A 21,721-nucleotide genomic window follows, 5' to 3' on the forward strand; every position below is an offset into this window, starting at 1 on the left:
CTTTGCCATAAATAAATTTACTTGGCTTTTTTCGTTTAGTTAAGTGACATCCTGAAATTTGGTCTGGATAAATTACTGTCTACTGAAGAGAGCACGATTGAAGATATTGATATGGAAAATATTTTAGGTGAAACCAGGAATGGATTGTGGATCACCAAGGAGCAATCAGTGCAGACAATAGAAGAAGAGCCAAAGGGAACAAGTATGTGTTTGTGATTTACTACAAGTATCAATGCTTGTAAGGCTTAAAGATCTTTGCTATTAATTTGAGTTGTTCAGTTCCTTCAAAATTTTTAAATTTCATTAATTGTTCTAATCTATATGCTTAATTCATGGTCTCCACTTTGAGGATAACCTCTATTATGTTTTGTAGCACTATTACCACACTAAATGATTTGAACAGATCTAGCACTCAAAACTGTGAATCAACAATGCCCTGTGGGCCGCCATACATAATCTGCAATCTCATGGCATCCTCCACTCAACCAATATCTTCAAGCCAAGGATCAGCCTAGATCTGTGAAATGTGGCATGCCAACTAGGCAAAGTTAAGAGTTAGATGGCATCCCGGTAAAGCTTTAACACGGGGCTAATTGCATGTTAAAAAAATGTCAGCAGCGTGGGATAGAGCTAGGTGATTCCACATTCCACATTAAGCCTACATTCTGCAGTCCTATTCCATCCATTCATGAATAGTTCAAAGTTTGTGAGAAGATTTGTAGCTCGGGTGCTCGTTGTTGTGGTTCTGTTCACCGAGCTGGGAATTTGTGTTGCAGACGTTTCGTCCCCTGTCTTGGTGACATCCTCAGTGCTTGGGAGTCTCCTGTGAAGCGCTTCTGTGATGTTTCCTCCGGCATTTATAGTGGTTTGAATCTGCCGCTTCTGGTTATCAGTTCCAGCTGTCCATTGTAGTGGTCGGTATATTGGGTCCAGGTCAATGTGCTTATTGATTGAATCTGTGGATGAGTGCCATGCCTCTAGGAATTCCCTGGCTGTTCTCTGTTTGGCTTGTCCTATAATAGTAGTGTTGTCCCAGTCGAACTCCTGTTGCTTCTCAACACACAAAAGAAGTTGCATCTAGACACTGTTCAAAAGGGCCACAACACACTGCAGTACACCAGAACTGCAAAAAGAGGAAGAAGAACACCTCTACAATGTATTCGCCAAAAACAGATACCAGCGCAATTTCATCAACAGATGCCTAAGGGAAAGACAACGGAACGAGGACATGCCGCAACCCAAAGGACTAGCCACACTAATAAACATCAAGAGCATTTCCGTACTGACAGCCAGACTACTGCAACCACTAGGACTCATAACAGCACGCAAACCAACAGCCACTCTCAGACAACAACTCACCAGAATGAAGGACCCGATACTCAGCATGAGCAAAACCGATGAAGTTTACAAAATCCCATGCAAGGACTGCACAAAACACTACATAGGACAAACTGGAAGATAGCTAACGATCCGCATCCATGAACACCAACTAGCCAGGAAACGACACGACCAGCTATCCTTAGTAGCCACACACGCAGATGACAAGCAACATGAATTCGACTGGGACAACACTACTATTATAGGACAAGCCAAACAGAAAACAGCTAGGGAATTCCTGGAGGCATGGCACTCATCCACAGATTCAATCAATAAGCAGATCGACCTGGACCCAATATACCGACCACTGCAACGGACAGCTGGAACTGACAACCGGAAACGGCAGATTCAAACCGTTACAAATGCCGGAGGAAACATCATAGAAGCGCTTCACAGGAGGCTCCCAGGCACTGAGGATGTCACCTAGACAGGGGACAAAACGTCTGCAACGCAAATTCCCAGCTCGGCGAACAGAACCACAACGTTCATGAATAGTGGTGGGCAATTAAACCGCTTAAAAGGGAATGTCCCTATTCTCAATAATGAAGGAGCCCAGCACATCAATGAAAAATAAAAAGGCTGAAGTATTTGCAACAGTCTTCAGCTAGAAGTGCAGTGGATAATTCATCTCCACCTGCTCTGGATTCCCTCCTGAACAGTATTGTCATGTACCTGTGGGCTGCAGTGATTCAAGAACACAGCTCCCTACAACCTTCATGAGGCAATTAAGGATGGGTAAAAAATGCTTACCCAGCCAGAGAAGCCCATATATCCCCTGAGTGTCTCATTTATAAAAAATCAGATATTCAAAAAACAATCTTCTTACAATAAAACATTTACTTTCAGAACTGTGCTGCTTGCATATTGTCCCCTTAGGTTTGTTAAGTCAAATGCTGCAAAGTCTCAAGATACTACTTTGCTACCAAATTTCAAAATCGCTATCCCTTTTCTTGCCAAACCAAGAGCTGCCCTCCATTTTATAGAATTCACCTTCACCCACAATATTCTGAATGCTGCTGAATGGTATCTAATAATGTAATTTGACATATTCAGTTGCCATAAATCAGGGGCCTGTTGATAATATAGAACGATATACATGGCATAAAAGAGCTGTATATCATTGTAGTGCATAAGTTTAATAGTTACCCCACAAGTGTCATTAACTTGTTGCTTTGCAACCAAAGGAACTTAAAAGTATATGATTTTAATCCAAGTGTTAAACTAGTTTAATCTGCAGCAAGGTATGATCCCTTTGGGTGCAGAAAATTGTTTTGTTTTAAATGGTTAATTGGAGTCAAGCTTGTTAAACTGCAAATTATTACCAAGGGCTTATTTATTTTAGGCCACATGTATCAATATGAGGGGAAAGATTATTCTAAAGAACCCAGTGCAGCAGATCAGAAAACTTTTGAGCAACTTCTGGATCTTCACAAAATGGTACTTGAAGAAGCCAGTAAAGGAGGAAGATCACTCCGCACAAAGTCTCAGGTAAGACAGCTGTGCTAATTCTAAGGATTCTATGTAAATTGCATATGCAAACCTTGTGTTGTTTTGTAATAATTTTCATCATATCCTTTAATGTGCCAAGTTCTGAATGTACTGACAGTTAATCTGTAATAATATTAGTAAATTAAAGATAAATTATAAAAGAGTAACAAAATTTGTAAAGTCATAGAAGGTCACACCTGATCCCAATTAATAATAATTTATATATAGGATCAGTGTATGCCATTTTGCTAATTGAGCTTGCTCTTCCATTTAGTGACACCATGATATTCCACAAACTACTTTCATATGTTCCTAATGTCTTTGGCAAACAAAATTCCATCCATGTCTATCCTAGATTCAACATCAATTACTATTTGCAGAAGAGAATTCCAAATATCTACCATTCTTTGTATGAAGAAATATTTCTTAATTTCATTCCTGAATGATCTGATTCTAATTTTTAGAATATCCTACCATACTCTACACTCATCAACCAGTGAAAAAATGTTTTACTTGCTAATCTACTGTTTCAATCATTATCAACTTTCAACATTCTAAATTTCAGGGAACACAAAAACTCTGGTTTGTTTAATCCTTATTTCTTAACTTAGAGTCCTAGTATCATTTTAGAAAATTCTCTGTTGCTTATCTTCCCTAAGATAGGGCATGCAAAACTGTTTGCAGTAGTCCCTATTTGGGTCAACCTAGAACTTTGTATAACTGAAACATGTCTTCCAACCCCCTGTATTCCAGTCTTCCAGATATCATTTTTTTATTACCCAGAAGGATATTTGAGGAATGTGGTGCCAAAATCAGGCACTGATTCAAAATCCATCCAAATAGGATTCCAAAGTCAAAGACCGTATCAAACTTTTAAAAAAAAGACATTTATTTGTGCAAAGACAAGTGGCAGGTCAGAAGGTTGGACAGGATATAAAAAACAGCAAAGAATTGCAAAAATATTAATAAGGGAAAATGTAGCCAAAGTAAAGAGAATGTTAGCCAAAAAATATAGAAGCAAATAGGAAAGGTTTCTCCAGAAAGTTTAAAAAGTAAAAGTTTTAACAAAGTGACTATTGGTTCTGTACAAAATGAGTCTGGAGAGCTGGTAATGGAGGATGAAGAGATGTTGAACAAATTGAATAGACATTTTGTATTGGTCTTCACTAAAAAGGATGCAGGTTGCATCCCAGAAGTAGCTGTACATCAGAAATTGAAAGGAAGTGGGATCTTGAAAATTACTGTTCCCAGGAGGATTGCTGAAAATTACTGTTACTCTCAATTTAAAATTGAGAGGAGGAATTCATTTCTTTGAGGGTTTTTTGTCTTTGGAACTCCTTGCCACAGAGTTATGGACTAGGGTATTTGTGTATATTTAAGGCATGATTAGCAGGGAAATCAAGAGTTGTGGGGAAAACACAGGAAAGTAGACGTAAGAATTGTTGAATTTCAGTCTCCAGATCATGATGGATTTCATCCTAATAGCTAGCGAGATAGTTGATACATTGCATTTAATTTTCTCAAACTCATTAGGTTCTGGGAAGGTTCCTTTATATTGGAAAAAAAGCTATTTAACTTTATTCAAAAAAGGGATGGAGACAAAAATCAGGAAACTATAGGTGGGATGCTTTTAGTGGGTCAATGTGGACTCGATGGGCCAAATGGCCTGCTTCCCACACTGTAGGGGTTCTGTGATTTTATCACTTTCTTCTTTCTTATTTGTACAGGTGCTTTTGGCTGCTCCACTGGATCTGTCCATTAGGAAAAAACGAATCTTGTCACCTGAAGAACTTGAGCAACGGCGTCAGAAACGTCAAGAGGCAGCAGCTAAACGAGCAAAATTACTATCTGAAAAGAAACAGCAGCGAGAAGAGGAAGAACACAAAAAAAAGTAAGGAATTGCTTTATTGCCACTTCAAATTTTTTTTGCTCGTTTAGAAAGGGTGTTACTAAAAGTAGTGTCATAGATTAGCAAGTCCAATTGAAACAAAAATAAGCAATATATTTCTGGAGGGATAATATTGCTAAATAGGGAACCCAAGCAGGGTAGTCAGGAATAGCCGTTTTCCTCTTTGTATCCTTTTGTAGATTCTAGTTGCAAATAAGAAATGAACATTGGTTCTAGCATATCAATCCTGTTGTTTTCAGTTTTATTCTCTTTTTATTGGCAATTTTCTTCCCTTCAATCCTGAAAGCACTGATTTCCTGTAGAATTACAGTCCATTTCCCAACACCTGCATTGACTGCCTGAAGATTGTGCATTTTTTTGAGCAAAATAGAATGTATCTGCAAATACAATTCACCCCATAGACTTAAATGTGTGTCCGTGTGCATACGAGTGTGAGTACACGTGAGAGTGAGTGTGTTTGCGTATGTGAAAGCTTGGTAAAATGTGGTGGGTGTGAGGTGTGTGTGTGTGTGTGTGTGTATATGAAGGAAGGTCTGCGCAAGTGTGACCTTGGATTCATGTTACACAACAGGTGACCCCACTACAGTATTCTGTCTCTGTCTCTGTCTCTTTTTCTTTCTTTCTCTCTCTCTCTCTCTCTCTCTCTCTCTCTCTCTCTCTCTCTCTCTCTCTCTCTCTCTCTCTCTTTCTTTCTCTCTCTCTCTCTCTCTCTCTCACCCATGCACACAACCTCTCACAGGCTTGTACTCCATCACACCACACACACACTTTACCAAGCTTTCACACGTGCAAATTCATACTGTCTCACGTGCACTCATGGTCTCTCATGCACGGTCACACACATATAGGTCTATGGGGTGAATTTGTATTTGCAGATACATGCTATTTTGCTCAAAAAATGTGCAACCTGCAGGCAGTCAATACATGGAATGTTTTGTAAATTCAGCTTTGGAAATTGAACCGGTCCGATTCAAGATTGGGATACAGACAGACTAACCTCACAGCTTTAATGTTGTCACCTTTTGTTATAAAACCTTAAGTTATCTTGAGAAGGTGCCTTAAAAGAAGTTCTGGAGTTTACATATTAATGAACCAAAACCTGCAACCCATTCTAAAGGATGAAAGACTTAAGAACAATCTAGGTTTGTTCAGTGTATCATTTCAGTTGCATGACACTGTAACCTTTTGCTATAAATTCCACTTCTTATGGTCTTATTCTCTACAAACATCCGATGAAGGAGCAGCACTCCAAACGTTAGTACTTCTAAAGAAACCTGTTGGACTATAACCTGGTGTTGTGTGGTTTTTAACGTTACCCACCCCAGCCCAAAACCAGCACCTCCACATCATGAGTTCTATTCCTTCAATCTAATTCTAACACGTTATTGCCAATTATTTCTACATCATGGTAAGAATTGGCAGGCTGCTTGTTAGGTGGGTATATTGCGTACAAACTTAATCCTATCTCCTCTGGATGTTGATATACATGAACCTCTAATAAATACAGAAATCAGCTAATTAAGAAAAAACTGAGAATAACATCTTGGCCATTGGTTGCTGAATCATTGTATTTCTTTCTTTCTCCAATGGAAATAGTGTAAAGCAAACAAGGTTAATATTTTAAACCGCAAGTGAAGAAACGTATTGTTATATAGCACCGTTCGTACTCCCAGGATGTCCCAATGTACTTGAATTATTTTTGAATTATAAGTGTTTTTATAGGCAAGTATGCCAGTTTACACACAGTCAAATGCCACAAAAAGCATGAGATGAATGACCATTTAATCTGTACTTGGCTCAGGATAAATACAAGTCTGGCATAAGTGAGGACTGCAGGTGCTGGAGATCATTGTCTAGATTAGGCCTTCATTCCTGATGAAGGGCTTTTGCTAAAAATGTCGATTTTCCTGCTCCCTGGATGGTGCCTGACCTGCTGTGCTCTTCCAGCACCACTTTAATCTAGACATAAATACAAGATTGGCCGTCAGGAAAATACCTTGCTCTTCTTTCAAGGGGCAATCAAGTTCTGGCCTAAAGTCCATTCTAAAGATAGTATTTTGAAAATGAAATGCTCCTTCAGAACTGAATTGTTGGCCTAGATTATCTGCTGAAATTTTGGAGAAGGGTTTGACGTTTATGCCATTCTGTTCTAGACTCATAGAATCCCGACAGTGTTGAAGCAAGCCATTAGGCCCATCGAGTCCACATTGACCCTCCAATGAGCATTCAACCAAGACCCCCACCAGCACACATGCACTCTATCCCTGCCACCCTGCATTTCCCATGGCTACTACACCTCACCTTCTCAGCCTTGGACCATGAGTAATTTAGCGAGGCTAATCCACTGAAGCTGATTTGGGCAGAACTTCTATCATTACATTGAGGCTGATCACATGTTTCCTCTTCAAAAACACTTTGCAATACCATCATTGTTGTAGATTATAAAGAAAGAGCACAGAACCATGTGGCACTTCATCAAACTATCAAAAGACCTCAAACAATTTCAGAACTAATTGCTTGCTTTAACAATATAATTACTGTTTTGGTTTTTGTTTTAAGAGCCTACACCAATTTTTTAAGCAGGGACCATATCTGTTTTAAATAGCAATAATGCAGTTATAAATAACATTTCTCCTTAGAATGGCTTGGTGGGAATCTCATGGCTACAGATCTCCCTGTCTTCCATCGTTGAGTAGTGAGAGTGAGGATGAATCTGAGGAGGATGAAAATGACCTTCCTGGTGATCTCGATTCTACAGATACAGAACAGACATCCATTCATTATGTTCTTGGGGATGTCACTCACCCAATGGCTGCTGATAAAGAGGATGCAATAATAGTGCATTGTGTTGGCAAGTAGAAAAATAATCGTTGTACTATAGAAGCCTTATATTATGGATGATAGAACCAAGTCCTGTTCAACCATCACTCTTGTATTTGTTGGTCTACGCTGGCACTTGGAGTAGTAATACTTTGGTTTTAAAGTTCTCATCAGTGAGGTTCAATTTCCTTCATGCTCTTGCTCCTTCATACCTTTACAGTCTCTTCCAGCTCTGGTTTATGTGTACTTCTCCACTTTGTTTGCACATCTTTGATTTTTATAACTCCACCATTATTTGGATACCTACAATTGCCTAAATACTCGGCTCATGGATTAGCTGCCTACCTTACTCACTTTCTCAGAGTCATTCTGTAAAATTTCTTTCATCTGTGAATGTTTAGGTCACTATCAGACTGCCCTTGTTAGGTTTGCAATGTGACATTTGGCTTGTGCATGGAATAATACCTACAGATTTCTGCCTTCAGACGTTCTGACAGGATTTTACCACAAGCTTCAGGACCGTAACATCAGAACAAAATGGGGTTCCAGAGGAAGCAGCAACCAGCTCAGAAATTCCAAGCTAAAATGTCAGGCAGGAAATGTTGGCAACTTGAGCCTTGACAGCACTACTGGTGCTGCTGAAGATAGCTCAGACCAAGAGAGCACCCTCAGAGCAGAAAGTGTTAAATTAAGTCAGATGGATTGTGAAGATAGCCTGTCTTGATGCTGGATGGTCCAAAGGTACGGAGCCTTCAGATACCCAAGGGCTATCACAGAGTGGCCACTTGTATGAACTGGAGGGTTGTGGAGGTGAGGTGGGTGGTTGATTTCAGTTGCTGACCAAATGCTAAATATTGACCATAATAGGATCCTATGAGTTTTAATAGGAGATATGTACACTATCTCACTCTTCTGTTTGGCAACAGACTTACATCAGTGAGCCAAGAATGTGGTGCTGGAAAAGCGCAGCAGGTCAGGCAGCATCTGAGGAGTAGGAGAATTGGTGTTTCAGGCATAAGCCCTTCATCAGGACTGGCTGGCTGATGAAATGCTTATGTGTGAAACATCGATTCTCCTGCTCCTCGGATGCTGCCTGACCTGCTGTGCTTTTCCAGCGCCACAGTCTCAACTCTGACCTCAAGCATCTGTAGTCCTCACTTTCTCCCCATACATCAGTGAGCCACCATGATTTTGCTCTTTGCTTTTTTTTCCTGGCCAACCTGCCATTCCAGGGCTAGGAAAATCCTGCCCACTGACTCTGTTCAGTTGAATAGATCCATTATTCCTGTCAGTGACAAGCAGCATTTGTAAAGCTGGCTCGAGTGGTTTCACATAAGCATGGATTTCTGTTCCAGCTGTGACCTAAGGAAGCTGCCTATAATTTCCTAACTACTTACTTTATTTCAGCAACAACATTTGCAGCTTTTAACCTAATGAAGTGTCTCAAGGTGGCCCACAGGAGCATTATAAAATGAAATATGATAACGAACCACATAAGGAGATTTTAGGTTCGATGATCACAGTTTGGTCAATGTGATAGGTTTTAAGGCATGTCTTAAAGTAAGAAAGTGAGTTGTGGAAGGGGAGATCTATAGGGAGGTTATTCCAGAATTAGATGCTATATAACTGCAGGCATAAGTAAAATTGGGGATGTATAAGAGGCCAGAATTAGGGGAACACTGATTTTTGAAAAGATTCTTTGTTGACGCAGTTTTTTCACTCATGCAAGTAGATTAATACCAGACCATCTTTTATCCATGAAAACCTACAGATGTATCTAGTTCTGCCCTAGATTTCCTGTTGCAGTTATTATTGCTGTGCCCATTAATCGCCTAAAAATATTTTTGAAAATTCATGTTGCTGGATTCTTATAGTAGCACAATGTTCAAAGCAATCTTCTGTAAATAAAATATCAAAATTAATAATTTTGGAGTCCGAGACCTCTCCTCACGAATACAGTTTGGTTCAATCCAAATAATTGTGTCTTAAGGCAAGTTTAATTTGGTTTTACGTACATTTGTCTTTCATTAAACATTCTTTCAATATTTACAATTTCTAGATGACTCTGGAAGATGGGGAAAAGGAGGTTTGTTTACAGCTTTGGAAGCTAGGTCAGATGAACCAAGAAAACATTATGGACGAGCAGGGAAAATGAAAGGTACAAGAGATTAAATTTTAGTAGTTGATATCTTTTTTGTTTCTTTAATATATTCAAAATTTAAAGATAAACTACCTCGGTGGAGCAATTTATGAATGTGTTGTTTTGCTTAGAAGTCTATTTAAGCCTGAAAAATATGTTGCATGTAGTAAGCAAAACTGAACTACAGTCCAACAGTGCTGTGAAGAACAGTAGTGACATGTGTTTCATACAGTAAGTCAAAAGGGGAAATGCTAAACAAACTCTCTGAAAATATAACTAGCCAATGATTAATAAAATAATTAATAATTAGATCATATAAAATTTCATTATTGGTGAACACATTTCTCATTTATATCATTTGTCATTGGTATTTCTATTACAATTATTTTGTCATTCCAGACCTTTCTCTGGGAAGTGTTCTTCTATTTCCCATTGATGACAAGGAGTCAAGAAATACAGGGCAAGACCTGGTAGGGATAGATTGCTTATTCTGTATTAACTTTACCAATTATCCTTCAGCAAAATCAAAATGTGTTGATATTTTGTCTGCCCTAAGTTTAGCTAACATATTTTCATTGTCTTCTGTTCATTTGATAATACAAAACATGAATATTGCTGAAAAAATACACATTTTTCAAATCATTTTGTCCTGATAAGTGCAAGCAAGAATCTTCAATAAAACATATTTTTTCAGGAATACTTATTTTCATTATTATAATTTAAGATCAACTAATTGCCTCCATTGTTTCATCTATATATTGGACTTACATGCAGTAATAGCAGAGAGAGCAGTAACTATTACCAACATTGCCCAGAAATACATTGGAAGAAAGGCAGAGATCCCAGGAGTGTGAATCATCCTGATGGCTATGTATCAATAGTCGATTCCTACCCCTGTTCCCAACTCCCAATGGCCTTAGTGCAACCACTTATATTTCTGGCACCTACTCTCAAAGATACTCTGGGAGTGTTGTTGAAGATCTAATTGGTAAGGCAAGCCTGAAGTGTTTAAATAACTATGTCTTGCCCCTTGTTTGGCCTTTATATCATGGGCTTGCTATTGGGCATCTGTTCACCAGATTATTCCAAGCAATGTAATTCCTAACAGAATAGAAAATTAAAATATTATTGAGTTTCCAATGCATGTATGGAATGAACTGCCAGAGGAAATGGTGGAAGCTGGTACAATTACAACATTTAAAAGATATTTCAGTGGGTATATGAATAGGAGGAGTTTGGAGGGATTTGTGCCTAATGCTGGAAAGTGGGACTAGATTAATTTAGGATATCTGGTTGGCATGGACGAGTTGGACCGAAGGGTCTGTTTCCATGCTGTATTACTCTATAACTCTATGACTAGTTTATTCCCTCTTTCCAACTCTGACCAATGATTAAAATTGTAGTTTGCCTTTCTTTTATCTCTTACTCATGATTATTATTTCAATCCTGTGGTTTTCATGACATCACAAGCTACAAAAGAATTTTATTATCCCTGATAATTACGCCTTGGTTTGGTAAGTCAATACCTAATTTTCCCTCTGAATCATTCTTCATACTTGTACAGGTTCCAGTTGTCCATTTTGTGGGCATTTAAACAGCTGATAATACTTAGATTTAATGTGTTTGACCAAGCAATTGTTTTTCTAGTTAGCATTGATAGTTGCACAGCAAAGAGATCGTTCCAACAATCTTTCTGGAATCAAGCTGACCGCTTTAGAAGAAGGACTACGAAAACTTTACAGAGCTGCCAAGAAAAGGAATGGTAAGTGAATACTAAAATAATCATGTAAATGTAGCCTCAGAAAATAATCCATGGAAGGTGAAAGCCTGGTGGTACTATTTTTGGACTATTAATCCATATACCCAGGTAGTATTAATGGGTCAAATCTTGCCATGGTGTATGATGGAATTTGAATTCAGTAAAAGTTTAGAGGTGAGAGTCTAATGATGACCATGAAGCCATTGTCGATTATCAGGAAAAAAAAACTCATTTGGTTCACTGATCCCCTTTGGGGAAGGAAGTTGCCAACCTCGTCTACATGTGTCCACACACTCATTCTCAACTGCCTTCTAGGCAATTAGGGGTAGCCTAGCTGGTGATCCCCTCATCCAGTGAATGAATTTTTAAAAATCAAAGCAAAAGAATTTTCTGTGTACTGATAGGTAAATTATGTACAAATCTGGCACTACAGAGTGGCTAAGACTCATTTCATTTCACAAAAACAAAAGCATTGCGAATGCTGGAAATCAGAAACAAAAACAGAAATTGCTAGAAATACTCAGCAGTTCTAGCAGCATCTGTGGAGAGAAAGCAGAATTAACATATCGTGAACAGCAACCTTCAGAAAGAAGGATGTCTTCAGTTCTGAAGAAAGGTCACTGAACCTGAAAAATCGATTCTGCTTTCTTTCCACAGATGCTGCCAGACATGCTGAATTTTTTCAGCAATTTCTGTTATTTTTGTGTACTCGCTTCATTTTGTTTCCTAGATAGTTTTGTAACCTGAGTATGAATTTGCATTATAACTTGAGTATTGGTATGAAGTGAAATAGCTTCAACACATGCACTGTGTTTGTAATATAAACAAAACAGAAATTTGACAGCACAGAAATAAGGCCTTATGGCCTGACATTCTCCACTATTTTTCAAAATTATTCTTGGGTTATTGGTTTTGCTGACTAGCCCAGTGTTTATTGCCTACTTCTAACTGCTCTTGAGAAGTTGGTGATGAGCTGCAGCCTTGCGATGTAGCTCACAGAGCTTTTAGGAAGAGATTTCCAGGACGTTGACCCAGTTACAGAGCAGGAGTAGTTCCAAATCCCAAGTCAGAATGGTATGTGTCTTTTGTGGGTCACAGGGCTCCCATGCATCTGCAGACTTTGTCCTAGGTGGTAGTATTTATGGGGTTGGAAAGTGCTATTGAAGGAGCCCATGTAAGTTGCCGTTGTCCATCTTGTAGATGGTACAAGCTGTTGCCACTGTGGTTTGGTGGTGAAAGGAAAGAATGCCGAGAGTGCCAATGAAGCGGGCTGCTTTGTCTTGAGGACACAAGATGTGAGTTACTCACCACAGATGTCCCAGCCTTGGAACTGCTTTTGTACTCTCAGCATTTATATGTCTGGTTCAGTTCAATTTCTAGTCAATGGTAAAACCCGGGATGATGTTATTGGGGATTTAAGAATGATGATGCTAATTAATGTCAAGGGAAATAGTTAGATTCTCTTTATTTGAGATGATCATCACCTGGCATTAGAGTGGTGTGAATGTTACTTGCCATTTATCAGCTCAAGCTTGATGTTGTCTGGGTCTTTCTGCATATGGGTATGGGCTACATCAGTAATTGAGGGGTCATGAAAGACACTGAACATTGTGCAATCATCAGTGAATGTTGCCACTTCAGAACTTTCATTGGAGGGAAGGTCATTGAAGCAGCTAATGGTGTTTGGGGCCAGGACACTATCCTGAGTGCAGACGTCTCCTTAGACTGAGATGACTGACTTCCAATATTCACAACTATCATCCTTTATGCTGGGTATGACTGACAAATGGAGTTTTCACTCTGATCCCTATTGATTTCAGTATCACTAAAGTTCCTTGATGCCATACTTAGTCCATTGCTATCTGGATGTCAAAGGTAGCTACTCTCAATCACCTCTGCTGTTCAGCATTTTGGGGCCAAGATTGAAGTGGTGCTGGAAAAGCACAGCAGGTCAGGCAGCATCAGAGGAGCAGAAAAATCGACGTTTCAGGCAAAAGCACATTTTATCCATCATTGGACCAAGGCTAATCAGATGAGAAGCTGTGATCAGATTAGGCTGTACCAGCATTCAATCTGAAAATCCATATGAGTCTGTGTCTCTTGAGTGCACAGTCGATGACCGTTCTATCACTTTTCTGATAATCAAAAGTAGATTAATAGGGCAGTAATTAGCCAGGTTGAATTGACCTGCTTTTTGGGAATAGGACTTACATCCAAACTAGATTTTGAGTGTACCTGTACTAGATGAGCAGTGTTCGTTTAAGGCGGCGGCTCACCCCAACTTCTCAAGAACAGTGTAGGATAGACAACAAATGCTGCCTTTCAGTAGCCATTACATTTCATGAAAGAATTTAAAATAAAAGGAACATTTAAGGTCTGCTAACATTTGTTTTGAATACTATCAGCTTGATATTTTTTCTATTAATTCTTCTTCAAATTGTTTTTCCCAAGCATTTTATTTAATTGTATTGACATACAATTGCATGCGTAATTATATTTTAAGTGTACCTTTGAATCACATTTAATTCTTCATTTTCAGCAAGTGTGCATCTCCCACGAATAGGGCATACAACCAAAGGATTTAACTGGTATGGCACCGAAAGACTTATTCGGAAGTACCTTTCCTCGAGAGGCATATCAACCTACATGTATCCTTGTTTTATCCATAATGTGATGATAGCTCACATGTTAGAAAAGTTTCCTGGACTAACAATTTCAAGAACAAATATTGTAGATGTGAGTTAGACACCCTGATTGTCATAAAATTCCATATACTGCATGAGAAATTCATTTGTCAAAGTATTACTTTGTTGAATTCTTAGAAAAATGGAATGTCTCAGTAGGAACTGAAGGAAGTCCTTACCATGCTAATGATATTCTCATGTTTAATCACTAATTCAATCACATTTTGCTAAAATTCCCTAGTTCAAAACACATTCTAGACTTTGTTTCTAAGCTCCTGCTTTGACCTGATAGAAGAAATTCCTTTACTACCCCTTTCTTGCTGAACTTGGTGTGTGGAAATTGGTTTCAACACTTCTACACACAGACATTTCAATTATTTGCAATTCATGGTCTGAAGATACTTTGATAGCCTGAGGACAGAGACGACTAAGTTGAAGCAAACCATGATTAAAAACTGTGAAGCAGCCCACAACCAAATGTAGCAAAACCTGGACAGCGTTCAGGCTTGGGCTGATCAGTGGCAAGAAGCGTGCACACTAAACAATGATTATCGCCTACAAGACCGAATGTGACCATCATTCCTTGACATTCAATAGTATTACCATCATTGAATCCACCACTGTCAAAATCCTGGAGCTTACCATTGGCCAGAAGCTGAACTGTACCAGCCAGATATAAATACTGTGGCCACAAAAGCAGATCAGAAGCTGGGAGTTCAGTGGTGAATACCTCACTCCTAACTCTGCCTTCCCCAAAAGCGCCTATAACAACATGGACTTTAGGTTCAATGAGGCAACTCAATACCACCTTCTCAACAGTGTTTAAGGTTGGACAATAAATGCCTACTGAGAGAAATTCTCATCCTATGGATGAATTTTAAACATGCAGTTTTAACTTGATTAAGAAGATGCTATATGAAATAGAGCTACTACAGTTAACTGCCTTACTGTTATGAAGGGGAAAAGATCAACCCCCTCTGATAATTAAATAGAAACACAAATCCCAATCTGTTATGGCAGGAGTAGAGGCTCCCTTTTAATAATTAAACTTGAAACACCCAGAGAAGCTTGCCTTGCCCCTTGTAATCTTTTAAAAGAGTGGTTACATGAAAGGAATCCATGATACTAAGTTTATAAGCAACAAGTAACAATTTATTTATCTAACTCTTAATAGTGAATAACAACAGAATTATTAACAAACCGAACAATTCCCCTCTAACTACTAACTATTCCCTTATTGAAATAAATTCTGCTGGTATGCTGTTCCAATAAACGCTGGTCCCACTTACATAAATTCAAGTAATAAGAAAACAATAAATTAAAACTTAGTCTCTCAAAGTTCGCGCAGAATCTGTCTTCTGGAATGTACTGCCTTTTCTGCTGTCTCTGCAGCCTTTCTTCTGCTAATCCTGCTGTGAGGGATGTTTTCTCTGTAATTTCTTCTGTTCTGAATGCCTCTCTGTTGAATTCTGGTGTCAGGAATATTATCTAAGAGTGCCGTGTATCTTTATGGTGCTTTTTTTCTGAGAACTGAAATGGCTAACCACCATTTGAAGAGACTGCCTTCATCTTTTATACCTTTGATGACCTATTAAGTTCTTTACAATCTGATTGGTTCCAGGTAATCAAAGCTATCACATTTTACATTTCATTGGGTTTTGATGTCTAGGGCTTGTTTTAAATTAATTGGCTAAAATTCAAGCTGGTTGCCTTAACATCAAAACCAGCCTAAGTTGCCAACCACACAGCCAATTGATACATATTTCAATTTCAAAATTGTCTGTAATCTGCAGCTGCTCACAGACACATTCTCTGTATAAAACTTTAAGCTTAGGAAAGCACTTTATCTCTTAATGGGACCACCAACTCTTTCGACCTATCATTTTCACAAACAAGTTCTAGCTTCATGCCTTTCACTTCACGAATACAGTACACACCTTCGTAACACTTACCAATCCATTGCCTTTTTACTAGGGGGTATACATGATGAGGGGGGAGCAAAAAATGACAAATAATTATATGTTGTTGAAAATGCTGAAAAGATCATGGATAAATTCAAAAGAGAGTGGAAAAAAAAGTGGTTTCCAATCAAGGTTTCATATTTTGGGAACTATTGACTACCCTTTCACAGGGACGATTTAAAGTGAAGTTGCTTTAAGTTCACAGTGAAACATAGTTGGGGTTAAATTGACTGCTGGCCGCCTGCTGACATAATGATGAATCTCCTTCCTAAAATGGGTAGATTCAATCCATATTAAATATTACGCCTTGGACCTTGATTGAATTTGACTCTCAAGCGTGGATACTTGCATTGCATAACCAGATAGGGTACTGTTAAAGCAGATTTATATTTCAGGGCATTGTTTTGCTTGCCCAAATAGTGTATGGTTTTTAGAAACGCTGCTACAGCACTTGTTTCCTCATTGCTCCATTTAGCAGAGACATTAATGCAGATTTTCTGATGGTCAGATAATCACTTTTGAAGCTGAGATGGGATTTTCACATGGGGCCCCTGCAGTCTCAGAAGAAATTGCCTGAAACATACCGCTAGGCAAGTTTCCTTATGCCTGAAAGCCTCCAAAAGACTTTAAATCTGTTTACATCGGAGTACACAAAGAGTCCTGCTGCAATGAAATAAATGGTTACTCAAGAAATGTTAGACTATTAAATACATCGTAGATTCTGAGTGAGTATTCAACTGACCTTTAACTTAGCTCACACAACCTCAACTACACCTTCTTGAGACCCCTAAAACCCATCATGCCATTGGACATGTTATCTCCCTCTGCTCGGGACATGATAACTTGGACCCAGTGCTGGACCAGGCCAACCCACCCACCTTCCACTGCTCTGGAACTGACTGGAAGCACTGCTCGTATTTCAGAAGGAGCCCTGATTGGAATCCGGCTGTCAGAAATGCAGAGCTCTTTAGTTGTGTTAAAAAGGAGTGGAATGCTAATCTAAATGAGATTGCAACTCCTCAAAAAAAAAGTTGGCACTATATTTTTAAATATGGAATTGTTTGAGTTCTTTTGGAGTCCCTTTAAGTACACTTCAATGAAAGTTTGATACTGTGGATGTTGGAGAATGAAACAAAGTTGGAAACTGCTGAGAAGTTCAGGTGTGACGGCATCTGTGGGGAGAGAAATGGTTACCATTTTGAGTTAAATGTCAGTGTTCTTCAGAACCCAAAGAAGTTATGTTGAACTCAAAATGTCAACTTTGTTTCTTTATTCAGAGATGCTGCCAGACTCTTCAACACTTTGTTTTTGTTCCTTTAAGTACAATCAGTTAGGAAGCATTAGGTAGATAGGATTGTACAGAATTGCAGAAGGTCTCATTTCAAAACAAGAGTCCCAAAACAGCCACTTGACATTTATGTGCATATGCATAATTGTAGCTCTGATAGACACTTGAAGTGAAATAGATCAAATGGCCTGATGTTTTGCAAACCAACCAAGTGTTTGCCCAGCTATCTTCAGAGAGAGTTATAGATATATTTCTGAATGCCTCACAGAACATATTTATTATCAATTATTAATGCTTGTTACTGATTTATCACACAAGCTAGCCAACAATTCTTTATGTAACTTGATTTGGAAGCCTTTAAGTAAATTCATAGGGAGACAGTCCATATATACCTTTTTAATCATCAACTTCAGATTCAGAGAACAGGTAATACAACTGTCTACCTCTGAAGTATGAATGAAGCGTTTTAAATGTGGACAGGGTGAATAGATAAAAACAAACTTGAAAGTGTTGCATCTTGATAAATATAAATCTCAATGGCATTCAGTTTGATTAGATGTTGATGTTTTGTCACAATCAAAAGAAAACGAAGTCAATCCTGTTCATTCATTGAACCTTTTAGATGCTTTATTATTTGATTTTATGGTAATGTTATGGTTAAGGTGCTTCAGTGACCTCTGTATTTATGGTCTTCTTTATGAAACCAAATTTAACATCTCCTTTACAAGAAATGCCAGCTACTATTTCAAAAGATATAGTGTATCTGCTTCTGGATCCTCCGATTCTGCTGACAACATATCAACAAAGCAGGATCAAGCAAACAAAAGTAGGACCGAGGGAGATGCTGCCGAACAATCCACAGAAAGTTCAGCTATTCTACCAGATTTCATGTCTGGTGTAAGTGTTTACTTCTTCAATATATCAGAAAAGAAGAGGCTAAGCCGTTATTTGATTACATATCCTTTTTCTTTAGATCGTGAGGTTGTCTAATGTATTGTGATCATTTTCTCATAGCTTTTTTAATTTTTGAAACTGGGCAGCATTGCTAAAGCAGTTACTTTCCAATATTTATGGTGGGTGTTTTCAATTTAAATGACTTAATCATGAAATGTAGTCTTCTAGTTCATGGTGAATATTTATAATTGTCTTTTACATTTTAATTTTGTGCTGAGAATTTGAGAGGGTGTTTGTACAGGAGGTTGACTTTGTGTATATTTGTTCAAATCTAAATGATTTGCTAATTTTATGACTGTTATCACAAAATACTTGATTCAAATTGCTTTGCACTCAGTTTGAACATTCTCCTTGAATTGGAGCATGAATGGAGGCAAAGGAGAGAATGAGTAAAACGCAGTATGTTGGTTCTTTGACATCGAGACAAGAAATAAACAGAAAGTCTAATACTTAATGAAGTGACCCTGTCATATTGGAGAACTTGGCATGATTTCTATAGATTTTAGGTAAGTTTATCCTGGCAACCAGTGTTCCTGCAGTGTTGCACACAGCCACATAGCAGCCAAGAAGTTATTGTTCAGGCCTTTCTTTGTGAGAAATGAAGGAAATTGCACTGAAGCAAACTGTTTGGAAACACCAATTAAATAGAACATTGCTGGCACATGTTTAGAGCTGATTGGAAGAAGACACACAAATCAGGGAAAAACAAATCAAGGAAGCTCAGGTTCATGAAAATGAACTACATCTCATGATGGAGAAGACCAGGAGACCAGCAGCTTTGTTTCCTCAAGTGTTCCTTCATCCTTGCCCCACTTAGAATCAGGATTGTGAAACAAAATTTGATCCCAAATGCAAATATGTTTTATATCTCATTTCTAGAAATGTATATGGTTCCATGTTTTGTACTGTGGTATTTTCACTTTTCATTTTCCCCATTTCCATAGGTATGTTTTGCTCACGAGTATTGTAAGTATGATCAGTATTACACTTTCACTTAACGAGCTAATCTTAGGAGACTCTCAGACAGCTATGTTGTATTAAATTATAGACACACAGTGCTGTAGACTGATATTGACTATGAAATAAATGAATATTACCTCAGATCATTTCGCCTTGCAGTCCTTACATACATATTCCAATTTAGATTGAAGAAAGAAGCAATAACAATGTGTATTTATGTAAAACCTATAGAGTAGAAAAGTGTCCTTAGCACTCCATAGAGGTAGAAGGAAAACTGACCCAGAGACACGAGGGAGAAATCAGGAGAGGTTTTAGGAATAGGCTTAAAGGAACAAAGGAAATTGAGGAATTTTAGGGCCTGGTGGAGATAATTCCAGGAAAGAATCAGGAATAATGAGGGAGCTAGATTAGTGCAGATAAAGAGTGTTTTTGAAAAGGGGGGAAATGGTGTCATGTCATTTGAAAAGAGCAAACTATTTACAACTTAAGTCAAAAGGGATCTTCCGAAGGAACTGTATAGTCATGAGTTTGTTGGGGGTAGACTTGAAAGTGATGAAAGGAGATTTCATAAATGAGCTGAGCAAATGAAGAAAACATAGTCATAGTGATGTACAGTATGGAAACAGACCCTTCGGTCCAACCCGTCCATGCCGACCAGATATCCCAACCCAATCTAATCCCACCTACCAGCACCTGGCCCATATCCCTCCAAACCCTTCCTATTCATATACCCATCCAAATGCCTCTTAAATGTTGCAGTTATACCAACCTCCACCACTTCCTTTGGCAGCTCATTCCATACACATATACCACCCTCTGTGTGAAAAAGTTGCCCCGTTGATCTCTTTTATATCTTTTCCCCCCTCACCCTAAACCTATGCCCTCTAGTTTTGGACTCCCTCACCTCAGGGAAAAGACTTTGCCTAATTACCCTATCCATGCCTCTCATAATCTTATAAACCTCTATAAGGGGGCAAAGTTAGATTAGGATAAAGATTCAAGTCAAGGGCAGGGATAGACGTGGAGGCATTTTGATTTAATGGGCAAGAAACTGGGATATCATAGCAATTATAGAGACATGGCTCAGGGATAGACAGGACTGGCAGCTTAATGTTCCAGGGTACAACTGCAATAGGAAGGAGAGAAAGGGGGACAAAGGTGGAGGGGGACTGGCGTTTTTGATAAGGGATAACATTTAGGCAATACTTGAGGATATTCCTGGGAATATGTCCAGGCAAGTTATTTGGGTGGAACTGAAAAATAAGAAAGGGATGATCACCTTATTGGGATTGTATTATAGACTCACCCAATAGTCGATGGGAAATTGAGAAACAAATTTGTAAGGCGATCTTAGTTATCTGTAAGAATAATAGGATGGTTATGGTCATGGATTTTAACTTTCCAAACGTAGACTGGACTGCCATAGTGTTAAGGGTTTAGATGGAGAGGAATTTGTTAAGTGTGTACAAGAAAATTTTCTGATTCAGTATGGGATGTACCTACTACAGGAAGGTGCAAAACTTGACCTACTTTTGGGAAATAAGGCAGGGCAGGTGACTGAGGTGTCAGTTGGGGAGCACTTTGGGGCCAGCGACCATATTTCTATTAGATTTAAAATAGTGATGGAAAAGGATAGAATGGATCTGAAAGTTCAAGTTCTAAATTAGAGGAAGGCCAATTTTGACGGTATTAGGCAAGAAGTTTCAAAAGTTGATTTGGAAATTCGCAGGTAAAGGGACGGTTGGAAAATAGGAGACCTTCAAAAATGAGATAACAAGAGTCCAGAGATAGTATATTCCTGTTAGGGTGAAAGGCAAAGCTGGTAAGTGTAGGAAATGCTGGATGACTAGAGAAATTGAGGTTTTGGTTAAGAAAAAGAAGGAAGCATATGTCAGGAAGAGACAGCAGAGATCAAGTGAATCCTTAGAAAAGTACAAATGCAGTAGGAGTATACTTAAGAGAAAAATCAGGAGGGTAAAAATGGGACACGAGCTAGCTTTGGCAAATAGATTTAAAGACAATCCAAAGGGATTGTATAAATACATTAAGGACAAAAGGGTAACTAGGGAGAGAATAGGGCCCCTCAACGATCAACAAGGCAGCCCATGTGTGGAACCGCAGGAGAAAGGGGAGATACTAAATAAGTATTTTGCATCAGTGTTTACTGTGCAGAAGGGCATGAAAGATATAGAATGTGATGAAATAGATGTTGAATCTTCAAAAATGTCCATATTACAGAAGAGGTGGTGTTGGATGTCTTAAAATGCATAGAAGTGGATAAATCCCCAGGACCTGATTAGGTGTAGCTTGGAACTCTGTGGGAAGCTAGGCAAGTGATTGCTGGGCCCGTGCTGAGATAATTGTATTGTTGATAGTCACAG

The 21,721-nt window shown here is 38.6% G+C and overlaps 1 protein-coding gene across 4 annotated transcripts in view; it reads left to right on the forward strand.

The window, feature by feature from the left end:
- chd1l (chromodomain helicase DNA binding protein 1-like) overlaps nt 1-21,721 on the forward strand; it is a 91,420-nt gene that overhangs the window by 64,354 nt on the left and 5,345 nt on the right. For 3 of the 4 annotated variants that reach the window (XM_072585454.1, XM_072585456.1, XM_072585458.1), the window contains 9 exons: nt 40-202; nt 2,720-2,865; nt 4,593-4,756; nt 7,414-7,625; nt 9,654-9,752; nt 10,134-10,204; nt 11,382-11,496; nt 14,033-14,141; nt 18,164-18,380. In XM_072585454.1, the coding sequence (XP_072441555.1) occupies nt 40-202; nt 2,720-2,865; nt 4,593-4,756; nt 7,414-7,625; nt 9,654-9,752; nt 10,134-10,204; nt 11,382-11,496; nt 14,033-14,141; nt 18,164-18,380 (1,296 nt within the window). Of the gene's footprint in view, nt 1-39; nt 203-2,719; nt 2,866-4,592; nt 4,757-7,413; nt 7,626-9,653; nt 9,753-10,133; nt 10,205-11,381; nt 11,497-14,032; nt 14,142-18,163; nt 18,381-19,324; nt 19,482-21,721 lie in introns of those variants that run through there. The other variant, XM_072585455.1, reaches the window with a different exon arrangement.

This window comes from Chiloscyllium punctatum, chromosome 15 (assembly GCF_047496795.1).
Source record: "Chiloscyllium punctatum isolate Juve2018m chromosome 15, sChiPun1.3, whole genome shotgun sequence".
Classification (NCBI taxonomy): Eukaryota; Metazoa; Chordata; class Chondrichthyes; order Orectolobiformes; family Hemiscylliidae; genus Chiloscyllium; species Chiloscyllium punctatum.